At 35.6% G+C, this 19,318-nt stretch overlaps 2 protein-coding genes across 9 annotated transcripts in view; one reads left to right on the top strand and one right to left on the bottom strand.

The window, feature by feature from the left end:
• The window catches only part of ttll5 (tubulin tyrosine ligase-like family, member 5), a 51,945-nt gene extending 36,635 nt beyond the window's left edge, over nt 1-15,310 (bottom strand). For all 6 annotated transcript variants that reach the window (XM_041275937.1, XM_041275941.1, XM_041275939.1 and 3 more), the window contains exons 1-14: nt 15,180-15,310; nt 14,210-14,396; nt 12,977-13,083; nt 12,565-12,647; nt 12,053-12,159; nt 11,418-11,548; nt 10,731-10,813; nt 10,254-10,323; nt 9,917-10,001; nt 8,424-8,525; nt 8,116-8,207; nt 7,416-7,523; nt 1,351-1,432; nt 1,173-1,234 (exon numbers count right to left, since the gene is read on the bottom strand). In XM_041275937.1, coding sequence (XP_041131871.1) covers nt 1,173-1,234; nt 1,351-1,432; nt 7,416-7,523; nt 8,116-8,207; nt 8,424-8,525; nt 9,917-10,001; nt 10,254-10,323; nt 10,731-10,813; nt 11,418-11,548; nt 12,053-12,159; nt 12,565-12,647; nt 12,977-13,083; nt 14,210-14,271 — 1,174 coding nt within the window. In that variant the 5' untranslated portion in view covers nt 14,272-14,396; nt 15,180-15,310. The remainder of the gene's footprint in view (nt 1-1,172; nt 1,235-1,350; nt 1,433-7,415; nt 7,524-8,115; nt 8,208-8,423; nt 8,526-9,916; nt 10,002-10,253; nt 10,324-10,730; nt 10,814-11,417; nt 11,549-12,052; nt 12,160-12,564; nt 12,648-12,976; nt 13,084-14,209; nt 14,397-15,179) is intronic.
• Nucleotides 15,311-15,437: 127 nt separating this feature from the next.
• On the top strand, nt 15,438-18,359 carry LOC121329917 (ergosterol biosynthetic protein 28 homolog). Of its 3 annotated transcripts, none has more exons than XM_041275945.1 (5): nt 15,438-15,521; nt 17,139-17,300; nt 17,403-17,493; nt 17,778-17,896; nt 18,214-18,359. In XM_041275945.1, the coding sequence occupies exons 2-5, from the start codon at nt 17,168-17,170 to the stop codon at nt 18,300-18,302; spliced, it is 432 nt and encodes a 143-aa protein (XP_041131879.1). In that variant the 5' UTR covers nt 15,438-15,521; nt 17,139-17,167; the 3' UTR covers nt 18,303-18,359. The 3 variants fall into 3 exon arrangements, with proteins under 3 accessions (XP_041131879.1, XP_041131880.1, XP_041131878.1); XM_041275946.1 differs by lacking the exon at nt 15,438-15,521 and adding an exon at nt 16,293-16,466; XM_041275944.1 differs by lacking the exon at nt 15,438-15,521 and adding an exon at nt 16,295-16,479.
• The last annotated feature ends 959 nt before the right edge of the window (nt 18,360-19,318 follow it).

Here is a 19,318-nt window from a genome sequence, read left to right as displayed (position 1 = left end):
GTTATCCTTAGTCACTTTATTTGTAGTTTATCTGCAGTGGTTTGAAATAATATAGATTTGCAATGCTCAGTGTCAAAAAACTGTTTTTCAGTCTTTTACAAATCCAGAACGAAGACATCACCAGGCAACTCAAGACTAGGGTTATGCAACATTGTGGCTCTAAGCACTTTCTTAAAGCAGAAAGGTTTGACCAAACAATTAAACATACTAAAATCTAAATGATAAAGACACATTTGACGCACATGCCTTTTTTTTTTTTTTTTTTTTGCTGACGCTGTTCATTCAACAAGACAAAATACAGATGTCATGCAAATTTAATAACAAAGACTAAATAGATTTTATGCTCAAAGCAATTTGACTGAAGCAAAAATGGCCGCTTAGGTTTCTTAATTGCATATTGCCTTCACACTTCATAAAGGTACATTTGCAGTAATAGTTTATGAGATGCTAGACTTCAGGGTCTGTTTAGTTAGTGAAATATTTCTTTCTTCATGGATTTTAAATCATCACCTGTCAAATTCCAAAAAGGAGATTTTTTTATGTCAACACCTGCCCCAAAAAGAAACATTTTAGCAGCAACAAGTACAAAACGAATGAACCCTACAGTAATGTGTGATAATATCAAACAATAAATATTGTTCAGTTAATCCTATGGCTATCCCCATTGAAGATAATAAATATCTTTTTAAGTTTGGGTCACCCCACTCACTTGAAGTACACAACCAAGTACAAATACAAGCAGGAATAAACAAAAGATTCAGTTCTTAAATCTGGGTCATTCCAGCTCAAATGGATCAAATTCTTTGTAGGTGTTAGTAGCTGCTGATAGATAGCCCATGTGATAGAGAAAGGGTCAGGGTAAGTAGGGTGTGTATGATAAGCTCCACAAATGCTCACTTTCATGATGTTTGACCCCATTTTCGACCATGTGGGAGATGACAGACTAATAATATTTAAGATAATTTAAATAAATAAATAAATAAAATAAAACCCACACCTCAGTCTACTTCTTATATCCATGGCTTTATTTCAGAAATCACTTTCTTCCGCTTTTGGAAACGCTTGCTAGAATTCCTGTAATGGGTCTGAATCTTGTTTCAGCACTGCAGTCTACCACTGCTTAACAGATCAGTAATGTTCATGTTATAGATTTTAAATAATTGAAAACTCACCCACTAAAGTAAACATGTCTGAAATCACACTGGCTTTTATCTTCAGATCTAGGGGAGCATCACTGTGAAAAATTCACATACACACACACATTATTATTATTATTACTTTTTAAATACAAAGATTAGGTAACAATTTATTTTAAAAATGGTATCTGCTAGACATGTACTGAGTACTTACCAAGCCAAGGATGGGGAGAGGTTCACCTCCAACAGCCAAGGTTTGAGATTGGAGTCAATAAGGACATCAAACCCATATAATTCTATAGGTTAAACAAACCACACAAATAAGCAATTATACCTTAACAGAACTCCCTGCATTGTTCAATTTCAAGGTCTGATCTGGCAACTCTGTTGTAACATTCCAGCGTGTTGACTAGCATGTACTGCAAATTTATGCTGAGGAAATCAGTTTGTAATTTAGAATTTAAAATGAAGAAATGTATTGATGTATGTTTATGAGTTGAAAGATCTTGTTACAATGACCCATTCCTTTTTACTAAACCAGTTCTATTACGGCTTCTATTATGCAAGTTATTCAGAGCACATTTTGAATTGTTTAAGAGAACTAAAGAAGAATAAACTATACTTAAATCTTTTACTAATTACATTGCACTGCAATATTTTTTTTTTTATCTAATCTATGGTTATATACCAACATGCATTAAATCAACCAAGAATTGTTTTGTACACAACTTATTCTGTGGTCCTGAGGGTATATTTCTCTTGCTGGATCAATCTGCATTCATTCAAATCCAACGACAATGAATCGCATGGTTCCAAATTTACGCTGTGTTGCCAAGCAGATGCGGCGCTTGATGTAGGTAAAGTATCAAAATATAAGTTTAAACATACTTTGTTTTCAAATGTTGTACTTATAATCAGAGTACTCCATGAACGCTTACAGCATCCTCTGGTTATTTCACTCACAAGTGAATTCCGTGATCCTCTTTCGTGGAATAACTACAGTACTCCATGAATGTTCATGGTGCATCCTCTATATAATTGGATTTTACCCAAACATATCTTACAATTGAGCAAAAAGTATGCTTTTTGCCAGCCAACCAATCAGAAATGCAAAACCTGACAATATATTGATTTATATATTAGTTTTAAAACTACCAGTACTTGCACTGCAGCCAATTGCATATTACAAAGATAAACCACTACAACCTACAAAGCACACACTTATTTAAATAAATAAATAAGCAAGTTTCCTACGCACAGAACAGTTCACATAGCCTTTCACTCAAAGAACTGCAGTTTAAAAGTTTTTGGGAGATTTTTTTCCTAATAAGAAAAGGCTTGGCGCCTAAGTGCCCCTGCATATTCCACCCCAAAGCCAAGCTTGGTAGGAGATTAAACAATAAACCTCTTTTACTGAAAGCCTGAAGTTCCCTGTGTACAAACACAGTGACTCTCACTCGTTCTCCTCCCTATCATTAAAACAGGCCTGTCGCCACGGGGGCTTGCCTCACGCTCACAACAGCTTTCCTCTCAGCTTTATTAGATTCAATCTATGTTGACAATTATCAACCCTGTTCAAGCCGTAGCTTAGGACGTGGAAAACTAAACAACTAAAAAGGGCAAATTCTGCAAAATGCAATCTTAGGATATATGTGGAAACTGTAAAACAAAATAAAAATCTTTAGATAAATAGTTCGTTGGCATGAAGATATAGAACATAAAAGCTAAAGATATAACCCTCAAAAGAGAGGACCCAGCCAGAAGTAAAACAGATTGCTTTTGTTCCCAAGATATTCTACACAACAGCTGAATGATAATCCTCCTGTGGACCTTTTAAAATTACACAAACTCAGCACCCTTATTAAACAACTTGTTGGCAAAACTAGTCATGACCTTCACACATGCCTCTGAAACCACAAATCTATCATGACCAACAAACTAGGTAAACTGTTGGACAACCACTCAAACAAGCAAAACCTAATTTCCTTGTTGAGAAAGTAAACTACATTGAATATTTTCTTCACTGCCTCTCAAACAGCCCCCAAAATACTCATGAACATGGAAGAAATCCACATACTGTACTACCATTATATCAGTGAAGAACATAGAACATCCATCATGCTGTAATGCAGAACTGTAATGGTTCCAAAAGTAGACAACCTGAAACTGAAGCACCTGTGCCATCTAGTGGAGAAAAGAAATGATGTGGTGCTCTCGATAATGCAAAAATTAGTCGACGTAAGCAAATAGAGACGCGTTTGTGTTTGAAAAGCACAATAAAATGTTATTATCATCATCATCATCATCATCATCACCACCATCGTTGGGTTTTCTACAGGAAAACTAGCACTGGAAAATTTCGATCATGGCAGAAAGGAATTACTGTGAGATCATGTTCTTTCTTTATAAAGACACAGTAAATCTTTAAATATGTCTTAAAAGGATACATTTGTTTTGGGATGTTGGGCTGTGCATTGTACAGATTCTGTATGGTACCCATTGGCTAGCACTGTTTTAGCAAAAGTTGAGGGCAGATCATTTCAAAGAGGTTTACCTCCATCTGCCCATCCTGTTAAATAACTGAAACACCTTTATGCATTTCTTTGATACTGAACTACATTGGGGGTTGATTATGGATCTCTAGGGTTAGTAAACAAAAGTCAAAACAGAAGTTGCTAAGCAAAAAGTAAACACTTTCCATCTGCAGTTAAGTTAATTTCCCCAAATAGATTATACTAGTATAAACAAATGTGTGGCATCATTTTTATGTGTATACAGCAAAACTTTTTTTTTTTTTTTTTTTTTTTTTTTTAAATGATCACAGTCTCCACATAGATGACAGGACTTCAAAAGCTCTATTTATGCTTTATTACCAACAGACACAGTTGATACACAATTTACACAAACCCTGGCGTGACGTTAATGGTCAGATTAGTTCTGTGGCTTAACAACTTAATTAATAACGTTGTTAATGTAACCACAAATATTCACAACACCCTTTAACATATGAATCAAAAACAGAGGAAAATAATAAACAGTTTCCTTAGCTGACAGAGACAAAAAGTCTGGCCTTTAAAAAAAAAAAAAAAAAGGCTTAAAGTGTGGCAATCATCCACAATCTTTATTTTCAAGTTTAATTTGTTTATTTCAAATTTATCTTCCATCATATTGCCCACGAAGACACAACTTTTGTATTATATTACATTCCCAGTACTCCACCACATTTTTAAGACATGACAAAGAATTACTTTCTATCTTCGTCTGCCTGGGTGTTTGTAAAGCTCAATTTAACACACACCTCTTAAAACCGAACTCTACCAAATGAATTTAGATTACAATCAAGGTAATAGCAGAAGAAAAAGGACCACTGGAACATCAGAATATTTTCCACTAGGTGTTGCCAAAATGTAGCTTTTTCATTTGAATACACCCACTTAAAAACAGATTTACAAAACACATACGCAGGTTTAATGTGGCGAAACAAACAATTTAAGGTCGGGGGGGGGGCGGTTGGGACTGATGGAATATAAATTGCAAATGTATGCTGAAATGTCTGACGAAAATAATAAAATGCTAAAAGACTGCCCGACTTTAAAGGATAGTAGAAGTGCCAGCAAGAAAAAAGAATGTGTATGCTTAGGCTCTTCCAAAACTTAAGTTACTTTCATTCTGTCTAGCCAGGCATTTAAACAAAGCCTAAAAACTACAAATTTTATGGTCATTTAATCAGCAAGATAAAATGATGCAGTCATCTGGTGAAATCCCTGGTTCGCCAGGAGAAGGAATGCAACATACTGTACCTTCATAACAAAACAAAAAATACACTCAAAATGCAATTTACCCATAAAATAGATATAGAAACTATAAAGTACTTTAGGTAATCTTTTGGAACCCTTCATTCATTCAGGCACAAAAAATAAAAGCAAAATATACACGCTTTACAAAAAAAAAAAAAAAAAAAAGACAGGAACCAGAATTTGGCAGGATACAACAGAAAAGAGGAATCCACTTGGAATGGTAATTTTATTTGAAAATGAGGATAACGCACGCACTGGTACCAGCCAGACAGTCTTGGAGAAAAGCCAAAACTCCCAACAATCAAGTTTTTACAGTTAGCTCCTAAATACCTCCTGACACAGAGTTATTTAGAAATGAATATGGTTTGGGGGCAGGATGTCTTGATAGGGTCTGGGGGCGGGGGGGAGGAAGTCTGAATAATAACGGCTTGTAACACCAACTTGTCATTGTTTATTTCAAATCAGCACAGCTATATGAACAAGCTAAAGGAAACCGATGGCAGACAAACTATATATAAAACATCCAATTTTTTTTCTAACTTTATTCTATGCACAATGTATATATGGTGAAATCAGCTGCCATCATTTTGACAATACTTGGTGACATTTCTATGGTAACCATTTATCTACAAAAATTGACTTTGCTGTATTGTCTTATAAAACAAGGCATACAGTAGTAGGAACTTTAACATCAGTTTCTGAGAAGTGCATTATGCTTAATGTTAATTCCTTTATTTACCTACAATACACAATTACTTGTACAAAATGAGAGCAGTGCTGACTCGGGCTTTCCACATGCATTCTGCTATTCACCAAAGTCTTCGTTAGAGCTTTTAAACAGGGCTTTAGTTATGTTTATTTACTGCCCACACACCAGCGCTGGAAACAATCACACCACAGACCAACCATGACTGAACTTTAGGTGATTGACTCTTGCTTGTTTGATCGCATGTGTGATTTTTTTTTGATGATCTACTGCGTTGCTGGGCATCTTTACATCTGGTTGTTGCCCTTACTCTTAGTTTATTGTGTGTTCAATCCTTTGGTTTGCACTCATTGTCCCAGTGTAAACAACTGCCGTTACTACTGTGTGCATTTATATCCAAACACCACATGTGTTGAAGGGTCATCAATCTCTGCTATTTAAACAGGCAGTATAAACTGGTGTATAAGTTCAAAACCCTGCTCTATAAAGCGGTTTCACAGTTAGCCCTAGGCTATGAGCATAGCCTTTCATCTGTGGTTTTAACACTGACACAAAGAAATCAACCTTTTGACAAACATTCTTATATGTTGAGGTACAAAATAAAATTAGGACTGCTGTCACAGACCTTTGAATTATAGAAAGACAAATATACAAAATGGGCTCCTGGTTTTTTTTGGTTATTTTATAGCTAACTGGAAACTATAAAATTATAATTGTGGCTTTGTTATTAACCTAAATGCACATTAAAGCTCAAATCAAGCCCACAACAGAAAAGGCATAACATAGGTTTGCTTTAGAGCAACCAAAGTGAAACAGAAATGGGGTATTTGCAAAACAAAATTGGTAATTTGGTATCATTGGTGAAAAAAAAAGAATGGTAATAAGGTAGATTTTTACTGTACAACAATGGCAATCATATCTGTAGAGCACAGCTGGTATCAAATGTTTAGAGACTAACTGATGGTCAAGAACCCATTCATATAACCCTGCAAATATGACCTTTGAGTTTTGACAGTGAGATTACAGCCTTTTTATAAAAATACTGCCACAGAAAAGGGCTTTTTTTGTATGATGCTCATGGTCCAAATTGACCTTGGTATCATAGAATACAACTGTGTACTAACCACTAAGCCAGGTTCCACAACACTGAAAAAAATGCAGCTAGCATTTCACATGGCTTATGAGATTTTAAGTGTTGAAATAGCTTCGGCTGCAGTCAATACAGACCATAAAAACCACACCTCAGAGGGTTGCTAATTTAGCAGCACAGTCAAAAACCACTGGAACACCTGTTAAGATATTTTGAATAAAAGCAATGTCTTAACAGTTGCTTAAAATCTTCATGGTGGCAGTTCTTAAGATACCACAAATAACCAGAGATAAGTTTACCCATAATAAAAATAGGCTGGTAGAGTTAAGAGTGAATTCAGCCTAAACATGTATTTGGATGACTAGCACGAACAGCTTTGAATCTTACTTCAAAGCTGTAACTGTTCTTCTTTCTAAGGACCACCCTCAAGACAGCTCAGTCTTCATGCCTTGCCAAGTCCCTATAGTGCCAGCAATACTGGTTTTCTAAAGGAAATTAGCAAAGACCAGCAGCACTTATTTTAAACAACACCCCTGACCTCCTGCACTGGCTTCTGATAATCCCAGGCAGGAATTAAAACAAATACAAGGGTGCATTATATGCAATAAGCTCAGGATTTATTCACTGTGGGTTCACAGATCACAGATTGAAAGCAAAAATGTTATTCAAATGATTTAGGTCCTTACCAAAGCAGTTCCCCTTGTGAGGCATGAACATTTTACAGGACGTAGCAATCTGAAGTTCAGCACCAATCACTGTTTTGATCACGAGATCTTCCACCTTGGCCATTAGCGCTGAAACAAAAAATGAGAGTACCAGTATTAGCTTTAAAAGGTATGTAAATATAATCACAGAAACGCTTTTTCATTGCACCACATTCAAAGACAATACTGTTGGCAATACTGTTGTAATAACCAATACAGTCCTATAACCCCTTCTCCAATTCTGATGAAATGTAATCAGCACAAGTTTTTAAGTGCATGACAATTAGGGAGTATTTGAGGTTGTTTGCCTGTCTGAATGTCACATTTACAATTTTTTTAATTTATCTAGAGAAGCACTTATTCAATTGGAATGAAACTGGTTCTGGAGGCGAGCACGAGCTATGGAGAGTTTTGGTATCTGTGGGGTATATATGAAGGCCGCTGTATGTCAAACTTAAATTTCTACTTGTGCATATAGTGGATACAGGACGTGACAATCCACTTTCTTTATCAATTTAGCTTATCAGCCATTTATTCCTAGTTAACTACTGAATGACAGCATACTGTTTTTTCTCTAATGTCGAGCATGTTTTCACTGTACCTCACTACACAGGTGTACAGTCCTAAAAAGTCTCGTAGTGCAGTGCACAGTAGTTTCCCTTTGTTATACATGAGAACTCACATGTTGTGTCCTTCCCTTCTTGCTTCAGGTACCTCAGCATAGCACTCATGCTCCATTTGTTCCCATAGTCCTCCACTTCCGGATCATCGCAACTAAAAAAAACATAAAACAGAAATAAATACAGCAGGAAGTACAGTAAACCAAAATGATACCATTTGAGGCAACCAATTAGTCTCTAACTTCAGAAATACAAACATTTCTCTCTTTTTAATTTTTTTTTTTTACTGGGGTTATCAAGTAAAAGAAAATCAAGTGTGCAGTAACTAGATTAGTAACCACAGATCTCCCTTGCAGTGCATTCTCATTACCTGACATAGTCACTGCTCTTTTTGTTGACACTGTAGTTAGTCAGATGCATAAACTGGTTCTTAATGTTCTTTGTAGCTCGATCATATTTTACCGTAGCAAACCTGTGGATTAAAAGCAAAGCACTATGAACGGAATGTTCGGCTGTATGTGGGGTGATTGCAAATGTAACAGAGTTACAGATTAAAATACAGGGAGTGAAATATGTTGATCAACCAAACTAACTCGCCAGGTACAATCTGTTCATGCTATTGAGCTAGTATAAAGAAAAATTCTCCCTCTAATCAAAACGTAAACATGAAGTACAATAGACAGAGGTATAGCTTTTTATATAAACCAGCAAATATGAAGTCAAATTCTTTGACAGTGCTGCGGTAGCAGCTTTGTAAAATGTCTACCAGAAATGTTTTTATTTGTTATTGCACACCCCTAAGTCAAACTTGACTGAAATTACACTTAATCTAGGCAATTGAACAACAAACTGTGTCATTCTTTTAAAAATAAAAAATAAAAATAAAAGTTACCCTTAAAACTAAAAAGAAGGATGCTATGGAAATCAAACTTGTTGGGTCAAAGGGAATTTCTGTAGCAATTCAAAAGCTATGCACTGAAGAAGAAACATGATTGAACACTGGTTAATCTTTCACTTGCTGTGTATTTCTCAGGAGTGGACAGAGTGTGCGAAGTAAAAAGAACTCCTTGGCATGGACGGATTACCTGAATATCTTCAAAACCACAGGAATGTTAAAGATAAAGGGAGGAAGACAGAGCACAGCCAGCAGTTATTACTCACAGCTGATACTCCAGCAAAGCAGCAGCTTCCAAATGCGTGTCAGGGTCAATCAGGGTTAACAATATAAATATATTTTATGAATATTATAAATACTTTTTTGTTCCTTAGAAACATGATCAGATTTTCATGATTGTTTTGGAGATGTAAGAAATTAAAACTGAATCATTACATATCATAATTATATGATTGCACCAACCATAAATCATAACTATTGCTACTGTATAATAAATAATAATTTCCTCAGTGTCTCTTGTTTTGAAAGTGTTATTTAATTTATTACTTTTGTCCTGGACAAAAAAAGTTACATGGTACATAAGTGTATTATATTTAAGGTTTTTTTTTTGTGTTTTGTTTTTGTTTTTTTGTTTTTTTACATACAGTATGTACATCACTGTATATTTTAGAATCATCTATATGTCAGATTAATGTTCATATAAAGATGAAAAATGTGATAGACATACCTAAGAAGGGATGTTCTTTATTTTCTATTTCTTCATATAATAACTTTTGCTCACCTTCTACTCAAAAAATGAAGCTTCTCAGTCTATTGGGAAAGGATCGATGCTTGTTAATCCACCCAGTTTACTGAACAAGCCAGACTTAAATAGGTTTGCTGCCATCTAGTGTTTACAAATACACTACATTAAAACGTTAACCTATTGTTAAATATAGTAACCCTATTAAAGAACTGAAATAACTCACCGTGTCAGTCCTTCTTCATAGAGGTAAATGGTGAGAGGGTCATAAGAGGTTACCAGCACATACAACCGCACATCAAACTTAAAATCTAAACAAGAGACAGCAAAGAGAACAACAATCAGCTATAACAACTATGTCCTGAAATTACTGTACTTAACAAGCAACAGCTAAAACAGTAATTAATCTATAATTATTCTGTAGTCGCTGTTAATTATCAATAATCTGCTTTTAACTATCTACAACATCACATAATATATTACATATCTCCTATAGAAAGTTCTAACGATGTGTATTTTATTTTTTGATATACCATAGTTCTTGTTTTGTTTTTAAAACTTACCATCAATTAATAAAGGGTTGCTGATATACCGCGATACAAGAATATTCTCATCCAAGGGAATCTGGTTTGGCTAAAAAATAAATAAATAAATAATATATTGTCATTCCTAACTGGTTGAGCTTGCTACAGCTATACTGTTAATATTGAGATCCTTCACATAAGCTATAAGCAACATTAAGTTTTATTTGCAAATGTCGGAAATAAAACACTTACATTGCTTTTTTTTTTTTCTGCCAACAGATATTGCTGGCCAAATGACAAAAAACTAATAAATATTAGATTAGCGTAAAAAAAGACATGAAATTTTACTCCAAGTATAAATAACGTTTTCATTTAATTAACGTAACAACTGTAATACAGCCCAAAATCGCATAAGGTGGGGTCGGGGGTTAACACTAAGGTTAAAGTTAATCTAAATGCATTTCACATTATATCCACAATTTCATAAAAATCTCTGTGCTCATGTAAAGAACTTACGTTGCTGACAAGGTAAATCCCACGTCCTCTGGAAGAAGCCACAGGCTTTATAATCCATGGTCCCTTATCTTTTGAGTATGCACCTGAACAAACAAAGTAAAACACAGCACATCAACATTCAGTTATGGAAAGGTATATATTGAATATGGCACAGATTTGAATATTTACTGTTCCATATTTTAAAAGATTACAAGATTGCTGCAGTCTAATACTCCAGTCACACTAGCTAGTGCCCTCCCACTGAAACCTACCCTGCTCATCTTTAACCCTGGACAGAACACTATAGATCAGTGGTACTCAACTCTGGGTCTCGAGATCATTCCAGTCCTGGTCTTTATTCCAAGCAGGTCCTAAATTAGTTACTTGCCTCTTAGCAGCTTCAATTAACTACATCAGAACCTGCTTGGAGTAAAAACCTGGACTGGATTAGATCTCGAGGGCCAGAGTTGACCACCAGAGCTATAGATAATGCAAAAAGTACCAGTATTTATTATATTGGACACGGAATAAATGGAGGTCTGGAGTTATTTTAATGGGATGTTATCTTCTAAAACTAAGGGGTCGTTGAGAAAAACTTGCTGAAAATTTAGTCTAGTTTTTCATTATGTAAAAACAGTGAAAACATACTTACTGTGTGTGCACATCTAAAATAAACACAATAATCTATTAAAAAACGCAAGCACTTACTACAGAACTCCTGATACTCAACGGGAAGCACAAAGGTTTGTGGGACAATGTGGAAGTTTTTAAATCCATTTAATTGCTGCATTCGCTGGACGTTTTTAAAAAGTCTGTCTTTCCTTGTCAGCTCATACGACCTGGAATAAAGAAATAAAAATATACTTTGACAAGAGAAACTTTAGTTCTGTGTCTTTAGTTTAGGACACTTACTTTCAAGGTCTTGATCATTCAAGTTGACATGTCACTGATGGTTTCAATTATGAACTAAAATATGCACTCTGCCAAAAAAAATCCTAACACAATTAATAGTATTAAATTGCTTCTCACAGCACCAGGTTTTTATTATAGGGAATACAATAAAATGTAATTATTTCTTATAAAGAATTACATTTCATATTTGTATGTATGGTCGTACACAATTGGTCACACGGAATTGTCTTAGTTAATTATTCCTAATTTAGCACATAAACTAATTCCTGTGGATCACATTTAATCAACCATAGATCTTAAAATAGGTATACCATAGCTGGTCAAATTCAGAACAGATGGTGTAAGAGCACAGCAGATGGGGCAACATTGCGGTTATTCTCTCAACAGTGTTGTTCTATACATCACCAAATCCTGACTAAGCTTCATATCACCTGGGAAAATGGTTGACTTTCTGAAACTCTTGAAGGTTGCGTAGAAGGTAGGGCTTGAGATGAGATCCAGTCCACATCAGATTGAAATCATTACTATTTGGATGCACCTGTAGAAAGAGTCAAGTCTGTAGAGTTTTTTTTTTTTGCTTTGATTTTACTAAAACTGATGAATAGATTATTCCCAGCTGGCTTTTTCCATTGATAACTGCTTGTGCAAGTGTATTATAGAAAAAGAGGTTAGAGTTTAAAAACCAGTGTTTGGGGTTGTAGCCACGGTTCTTTACTGAACTACAATGCAAAATAAAAAAATGCTTGAATACAAAAGCATCATTAATAACAAAGGGTCAAAGAAAATTTGTGTTTTCTTGAATTTATGCATATCTAAAAATAACAATATCGAATGCCTAAACACAGTTAAGCAAAATTACTAACAGCCACAAATACCACACATAAACTGATGATCTTGGGGAAGAGAAAATAAAACAACAAAAAAAAAAAAAAAAACACATTACCTCATGAAACCCATGAACTGTTAAAATACTGCGAACCAAACGGCTCTCAGTTCGGACAATCTTGTAGGCCAAATGATACCGCTCTTGAGAAAATGAAAACAAAATGACACAGTGTTACAAATATTGCACATTTCATAAAAACACAGTTTTGATAAGAATTGACCCCTCCTTAAATTAATAGGTCAATTAATGTAATAGAATTGCCTTTCATATTTGTTGGTTTTTTTTAGAAATTCCTACCACAACAAGCAAGTTTGCCATTTTTTTCTGACAGAATAATGTTAACATCTGCTTTTCATTTTTATTAGTGAAAGAAAATAACATAAATCATAAACATTAATATTCAAATGTAGCCAGCTTATGTGTGTTTCCATACAGAATATCATGGTTTATTAAAATAATTTCCTTTTACCTCCGATGGACCGGACACTGACGTCTTTAGTTACAATTGCTTCCGCTTGGAAAAGCAACACTGGGATTCTCCTGCTGATTCCACTCCACGCTATACAAGGGTGACCCCTGAAAACACATCTTAAAACTGTTCTTCCAAAGTACTAACATGAAAATGGATTCACTTTTTAAACCCTCATTATTTTTATATGGGCCTAAGAAATAGCTGACCATTAAGCTGTCCTTTAGCACAACCCAGTACTGTAAGTATGAGACACAAGATGACTGGTTTCAAGGAACCCGTTCTGCACTGATACCCAAGGCAAGGTAGTCCAAGGTTAGTGTTAATGGAGGCCTGGGAAACCTATGAAATTATTGCACTAGAAATGTTAGGAGAATTATTCTGTGTAGTTACTTTTTTTTTTTTTTTACTGGAGTACTATATCTGACAAAGACAGGGGTTCAATATTTCCAAAAAGACCATGTTAATTTCAAAATGCACGACTTTACATACATATCTACAAAACACTCAATGGTAGAATTTGTAGTAATACTAAAAGAAACGTATACAATTCTTTGAAGTGTTTGTGAATGTCTTTAATGTCTCAGATAACTTTTTACAAATTCGGAATAGTTTGCTTATTGTGTGCAGGGTGGTCCTTATATTTTCAATTTATGAGGATGCTCAGTTTAGATGGGGGTTAGTCAAATATACTGCAATTATATACTGCCCTGCTAAATCAGAAAGGTAAAGCCAGGCACCAATATGCCAGGCTATTAATTATCTCAATTTGTCAGCACAAAATCAGTGACAGCTCTTATGTAACAAAGAAACCCTGCAGTAAAAGGCTATATGCCTTTTCTGTAAAAGCAGTGATGGGGGTGTACAGATTTCTACAGGCTTTTAATTGTTATTGCTGTTGCTGCTTACTCCCCACCCCCACCCCACACACAGCTGATCAAGCAGCTCCCCTGTAAATAATGCTATCGAATTGAATTAATGTGTTGGACAACTGCTACAAATCTCTCAGTGTACCTTGAATGTTAAAATGAACACAGAGAAAAAAAGATGTGAAAACATCAATGCTCAAATGTATTGTAATTTTAGAAGTCAACATTATTAACTTTCCAGAAAATATTTGAACTGCTATTTAACTGCAGCCCTTTTCTTACTGAGTCAACAAGAGGGATGCCAGTAATTCACAACAGGACTCACATGTAATGGGCAGTGCACACAATACACAGATGTACTTACTCTGGGTCCTCTTCCTCAGAGGAAGACCCTGAATTATCTTTATCACGTCTCACTGCTGGCATTTTCTACAATTAACAAGCGCACTGTCTGGAGATGCAATCTGCTTTATGTCAGCTTTTCCACATTGTGAGTGCAGACATCTCTAACCAGGTCAGGTCAGGTCACTTTAACAAGTTATTGTTTTACACTGCAAACGTAAATGAAAATTAAACCCATCAAGTTACTTTTATTAGATGACAGTGTTTTATTTAAACATCAAAGCACGTTTGTACATTCTAAACTATTCACACAATTATCGTACATTATACAGTTCATAAAATATTCTGCTACCTAAATAAGTCTTATACAGGTGTTTATTTACAATTATTGTATTCAAAACACAAACCGATACTAGCTTATTTATATTATACAGTGCATTCGAGATCCTATACTGAAACCACAATGCAGTATATTTTATATCATTGGTATTGCTGGTAAAGACCCGTGTTACAGTAGTATAGGACCCGCAAGCATAACAAACAACATCGTGAAGCCAAGCTTATCTTATCTGATATATTTTTTTATATCACTTAGCAACATTTCGGACTTAACTCCTTTCACGGACTTGTTTTATAACAAAAAACGTATTACAGTCAAGACGACTTGTAGGACTATACGATACATCCCTTTGAAATGTCACTTAAACATACAGCACTTTTACAAACTGTGCTTTGAATTAGTGCATGTGGTTTTTATGTGACACACTGTGGTTTCGCTAATTTGTAGCGGTTTACTTGCCTCGTTGATCAAGTTCGGGTCAATCCTGTTTTAGGACACATGTTCCTAGTCTTACAGAAATTCACTGTACTGGGTTTAACCCCTATGCATCTTAGCCTCTGCAGTTCATTTTTACTTTGCCGTTGTATACAGACAGTATTTTATCAAACAATAGCACAGAAGAGATACAAGAAGAACCAAGATTATTACTTACCTGTCGCACGTCATTGTTTGCTCTTTAAATAAACTAGTCTCCGCCTAATTTATATCGTCTAATAACTTAATCCCCTGGTCGGTTTTGTGTAACTACAACAACCAACGTGCTACCAACAAACAGAGCATGCGCTTCAGCAAAAGACTGCGTGACGTAAAGATACGTTACGTTGTAGTGTAAATAACAGACATAAGTCATTCTGTTTGACCTGCGCTTGCGCGCTGGAATAAAAACTTTATATACAATAATAATTTACTAGTATTTAACGTAGCTACGTATGAGGAGATCGGTTCCCTGTATCACTTGGATGGAATAAGAGGCTTTACAGCGTACTGAAAACCGGTATTATTATTATTATTATTATTATTATTATTATTATTATTATTATTATTATTATTATTATTATTATTATTATTATTAACATGAAGTTTCGGGTTTTACTGCTTACAACTACTGCCTGTGATTCAAATATATATCCTGATGATGACAATAAAAAGTAAAAAACACATTTATTTTATTTCTATTTTTAATCTATGCATTTGAGTTTAATTTAAATCTTGTCAAGTGTAGGGGATATGCGATTTGTTTAATTGTGTAAAACCCACATTCCCTTAACCTCCATTAATTATACATGTAGTTAGACCGAATCTACTTGTGTACTGTTGTACAACGGTATCACGTTTACATAATTAAATATTTACATTGAAATATTTATTGTTATATATCTGTAACAAATAAACGAATCACAAAATAACGTTCACAAAATAAACTGCTTTATTTTAACTTGGATAGAGGCGTCTCTCACACAAATAAATAAATAATAATACTATAACTTGTGGCTATTGCACAGTGGAATATATTATGTTATTTTCTCATGGTAGTTTTAAATATATATAACTTTGCTATAACGTCAGACGCACAAGTGTTTAAACATACTGAGCATGCGCCTGTATGAAACGTACTTAATGCGTCGCATAGCCTCGCACACACGAGGGTGTTGCCCGTTCTTCAAAAATGATTCGTCTTTTTAATGAAGCAAGCCAATGATTGGTGGAATACTTCAAGTAAGGCGGTACCATAATGACGTTTGTACACCGAACGACGAGTGGTGTTAAATTGGACGTCTATGATTAGCCATGACACGTGTCTATCACACCAAACCTCGCTCGGTAATACAATTTCAGCCAAAGGACTTATCGCTTTTCTGACAAGTTTTTACAAATAGCCAATTAATACCGGAGGGACAGTGAATATCTACCTCGGCTAGACTATGTGTTATTGATAATGGTATGTTGTTAAGGTAGGCTATTCATCTCGCATACTAATGGTTTTACTTATTTTTGAGCAATGTTTTTATGGTGTTGTGTCTGTATTCGTGTTTTGTTTTTTTTGTTTTTTTTTATGGAGCAGTAAACACATTAATGCATTTGCAGTATATTTCAGATATGCATTTTTCATGTGATACGACCTGTCTCTAACACAGGCGTTCACTGTAGAAAATGTTTTTTTTTAGCAAGTGGAACCGGAGGGTATCGATTGCGAATTCCGCTATTCTTCAAAATCCAGAGATAATGCATCTGTGTAGGCTGCGCTGATTTAATAAGGACGGAACAATTGACAAATGAACTGTCAAAAACAAAAACGACGGGCTGCTTGAAAAAAAATAGCGGATATCTCCAAAAAATCATACACATTTTCACGCAGAAATATCTGCATTCATCTACAACTTTGCCTGCAAATTACTATTAGAAAGTGTATCTTTGTTGTACCATACAAACATTTCACAGAGAACACATTTTTAAGTGTGTATGGGACGCCAAATATTTTGTCTTGTAAGTTTATCATGCAAAACCTGATACATGTTGTATAAACAACTAAACTACATTACCATTCGAGGATATATATATATATAAACACGAATGATATGTGATTTGTATGTGTATTTCTCCCCCATCGTAGTGGTTTTTAGGTAGCAGACGTGTGTTGAAATGGGTCGGTTCCTTAACGTGCTCCGCAGCTGGCTCGTAATTGTGTCAGTGATTGCCGTGGGAAATTCAGTCCAGAGTTTTAAGGATCACACCTTCCTCTCGGAGAAAGTATACACCGGAAGGCCAGAGTTTGGTGAGTACCTTTTCAGCCCCAGAAAATCTAATGGAAGCCTGTTGTGGATTTTACAGCGAGTGTACATGCTTGTCATTGTTTTGTTTTTCTTTTTGTGTACAGTAAATGGTCTTCAAGCTCGAACCTTTGGAATCTGGATCCTGCTCTCCTCTGTCATTCGATGTGCCTGTGCAATAGACATACAGAACAAAACGTACGAACGCACTCCGTGTATTTCAGTGTTATTCATTAAACTTATGCCATATTTGGGCCCAAACCAGCAGTATGATTACTTTGTGTTTACTTCTAAAACGTTGCTTATAATTAATAGCTACTCAGATCAGCACAACTATTTCAGGGAACCGTTTTATCTCCGGTCCAGGGGTATATGGTTTCAACAAGAGCATTATTGGTATTGTTTAGTGCTAAAGTTGAGCCGGTGTAATCAGTAGATATTATTGCAATTAATAACCCCATTCATTGCTTTATGTCTTGCAGATTGTACCACATCACACTGGGCTCCTTTGTTCTGGCGCTTGGTCATTTCCTGTCCGAGGCATTTATTTACAAAACTGCTCCACTGACAATTGGTGTTATGGCCCCTCTAATTGTAGCAAGTAAGTAGAACAGAGGTGGAATTTGGTACTCCCAAAAAGTATTCCAGGCAAACAGCATGTGACTGTTGAGCAGTTAATGCACTAACAGACCCCCTATCTCATATGGTGCTAGTATTAGAATGTAGTTGCCCCATTATCTGGTGCCTCCTCTGCTCGTTTAGTATACTCCCCAGCAGTTAGGTGGCCACGTTACAGCATACCTGTCCTGTGTATACTCTCTCAAGATATATCAGCATGTCCCATTAGAAGGAATGGGAATTTGGTTTGGTGTTTACAGATCGCAGCGATATTTGGCTACCACTCTCTTCTGTTGACAGGTGTTTCTATCGTTGGGATGCTGATTGGTTTTCAGTGTGTGGCAGAGCCGGAGGAAGTGATGAGAGCCCGCCAGAAAAAAAGAAACTGAATGGACAGGGGATGGACAGGAGGTTCAGGAAAAAATGTAATTACTGCACACATCTTACCCTCTCTCTCTCTTTTTATATATATATATGTGTGTGTGTGTGTGTGTGTGTATATATATATACACACACACACACACACACACTGAGCATCAAAATGGATCACTTAGATTTGGACAAAATTCACTAGATGTGATCGAAAAAATGACAAACTTTGTTTTAGAGCAGGTGCAGCGACTTGTGCCGATTTAATAATTGACATCACGAAGCTGCTGCAGAATGACCTGTCAATCTCGGGCAGGTGTTGCGACTCTTGGTCTCCCAGTTCGTGGCCTGTCATTGACAGAGTGTGTCTGGTTACACCATCCCACCAGGTTTGAAATTGCTGGCTGTGAGCACCCAAGACAGGCAAGATACAGATATGCTGCCCTAGTCCAGCCTCCAACCTGTCAGTTGCACAAATGCGCTGCTCTCTTGACAGGTGTGGCATATTGTTGTTTTTTTTTCTATGTTGCTTGCAATTCAACAGCTGAAATAACTCCATATCCAGTGTCCAATCAACTGTCTCACTAACTAGATGATTAAGTGCATATGCTTCAGTCATAGTCAAGGATCACTGATCAAGTGATTAAAAAGAAACCAAAAACACTTTGTCAATGTCCATCATTTATATACCATATACATTATATTATTTATGTATAAACTTGAAGCAATTCTTACTGCTGACACATCCTGGTATGTCAGAGTTTCTAGATGACACCTTTTATGTAAGCTTGCATATTACTGGACAATGTCAGTTGTTTATTGGATTACTACATGCTGTGTGCATGAGAACGTGTTGGACACAATGGGCACGCTGTTATTTGCAGTGATGTACACAGAAGCCAGCGGCGTGTTGGATTTATTGTTTACTGGTATATGTACATAACAGAATCACAACAATTTTTTAAAATAAATAAATTAATAAAAATAAACTGTTAAATTTGTTTAGTGTGTAACTTAATAGTTAAACAAATTATGG

The sequence above is a fragment of the Polyodon spathula genome, chromosome 17, assembly GCF_017654505.1.
Source record: "Polyodon spathula isolate WHYD16114869_AA chromosome 17, ASM1765450v1, whole genome shotgun sequence".
Classification (NCBI taxonomy): domain Eukaryota; kingdom Metazoa; phylum Chordata; class Actinopteri; order Acipenseriformes; family Polyodontidae; genus Polyodon; species Polyodon spathula.
The sequence above is the reverse complement of the archived record's forward strand: the minus strand, read 5'-3'. Positions and strand labels throughout refer to the sequence as shown.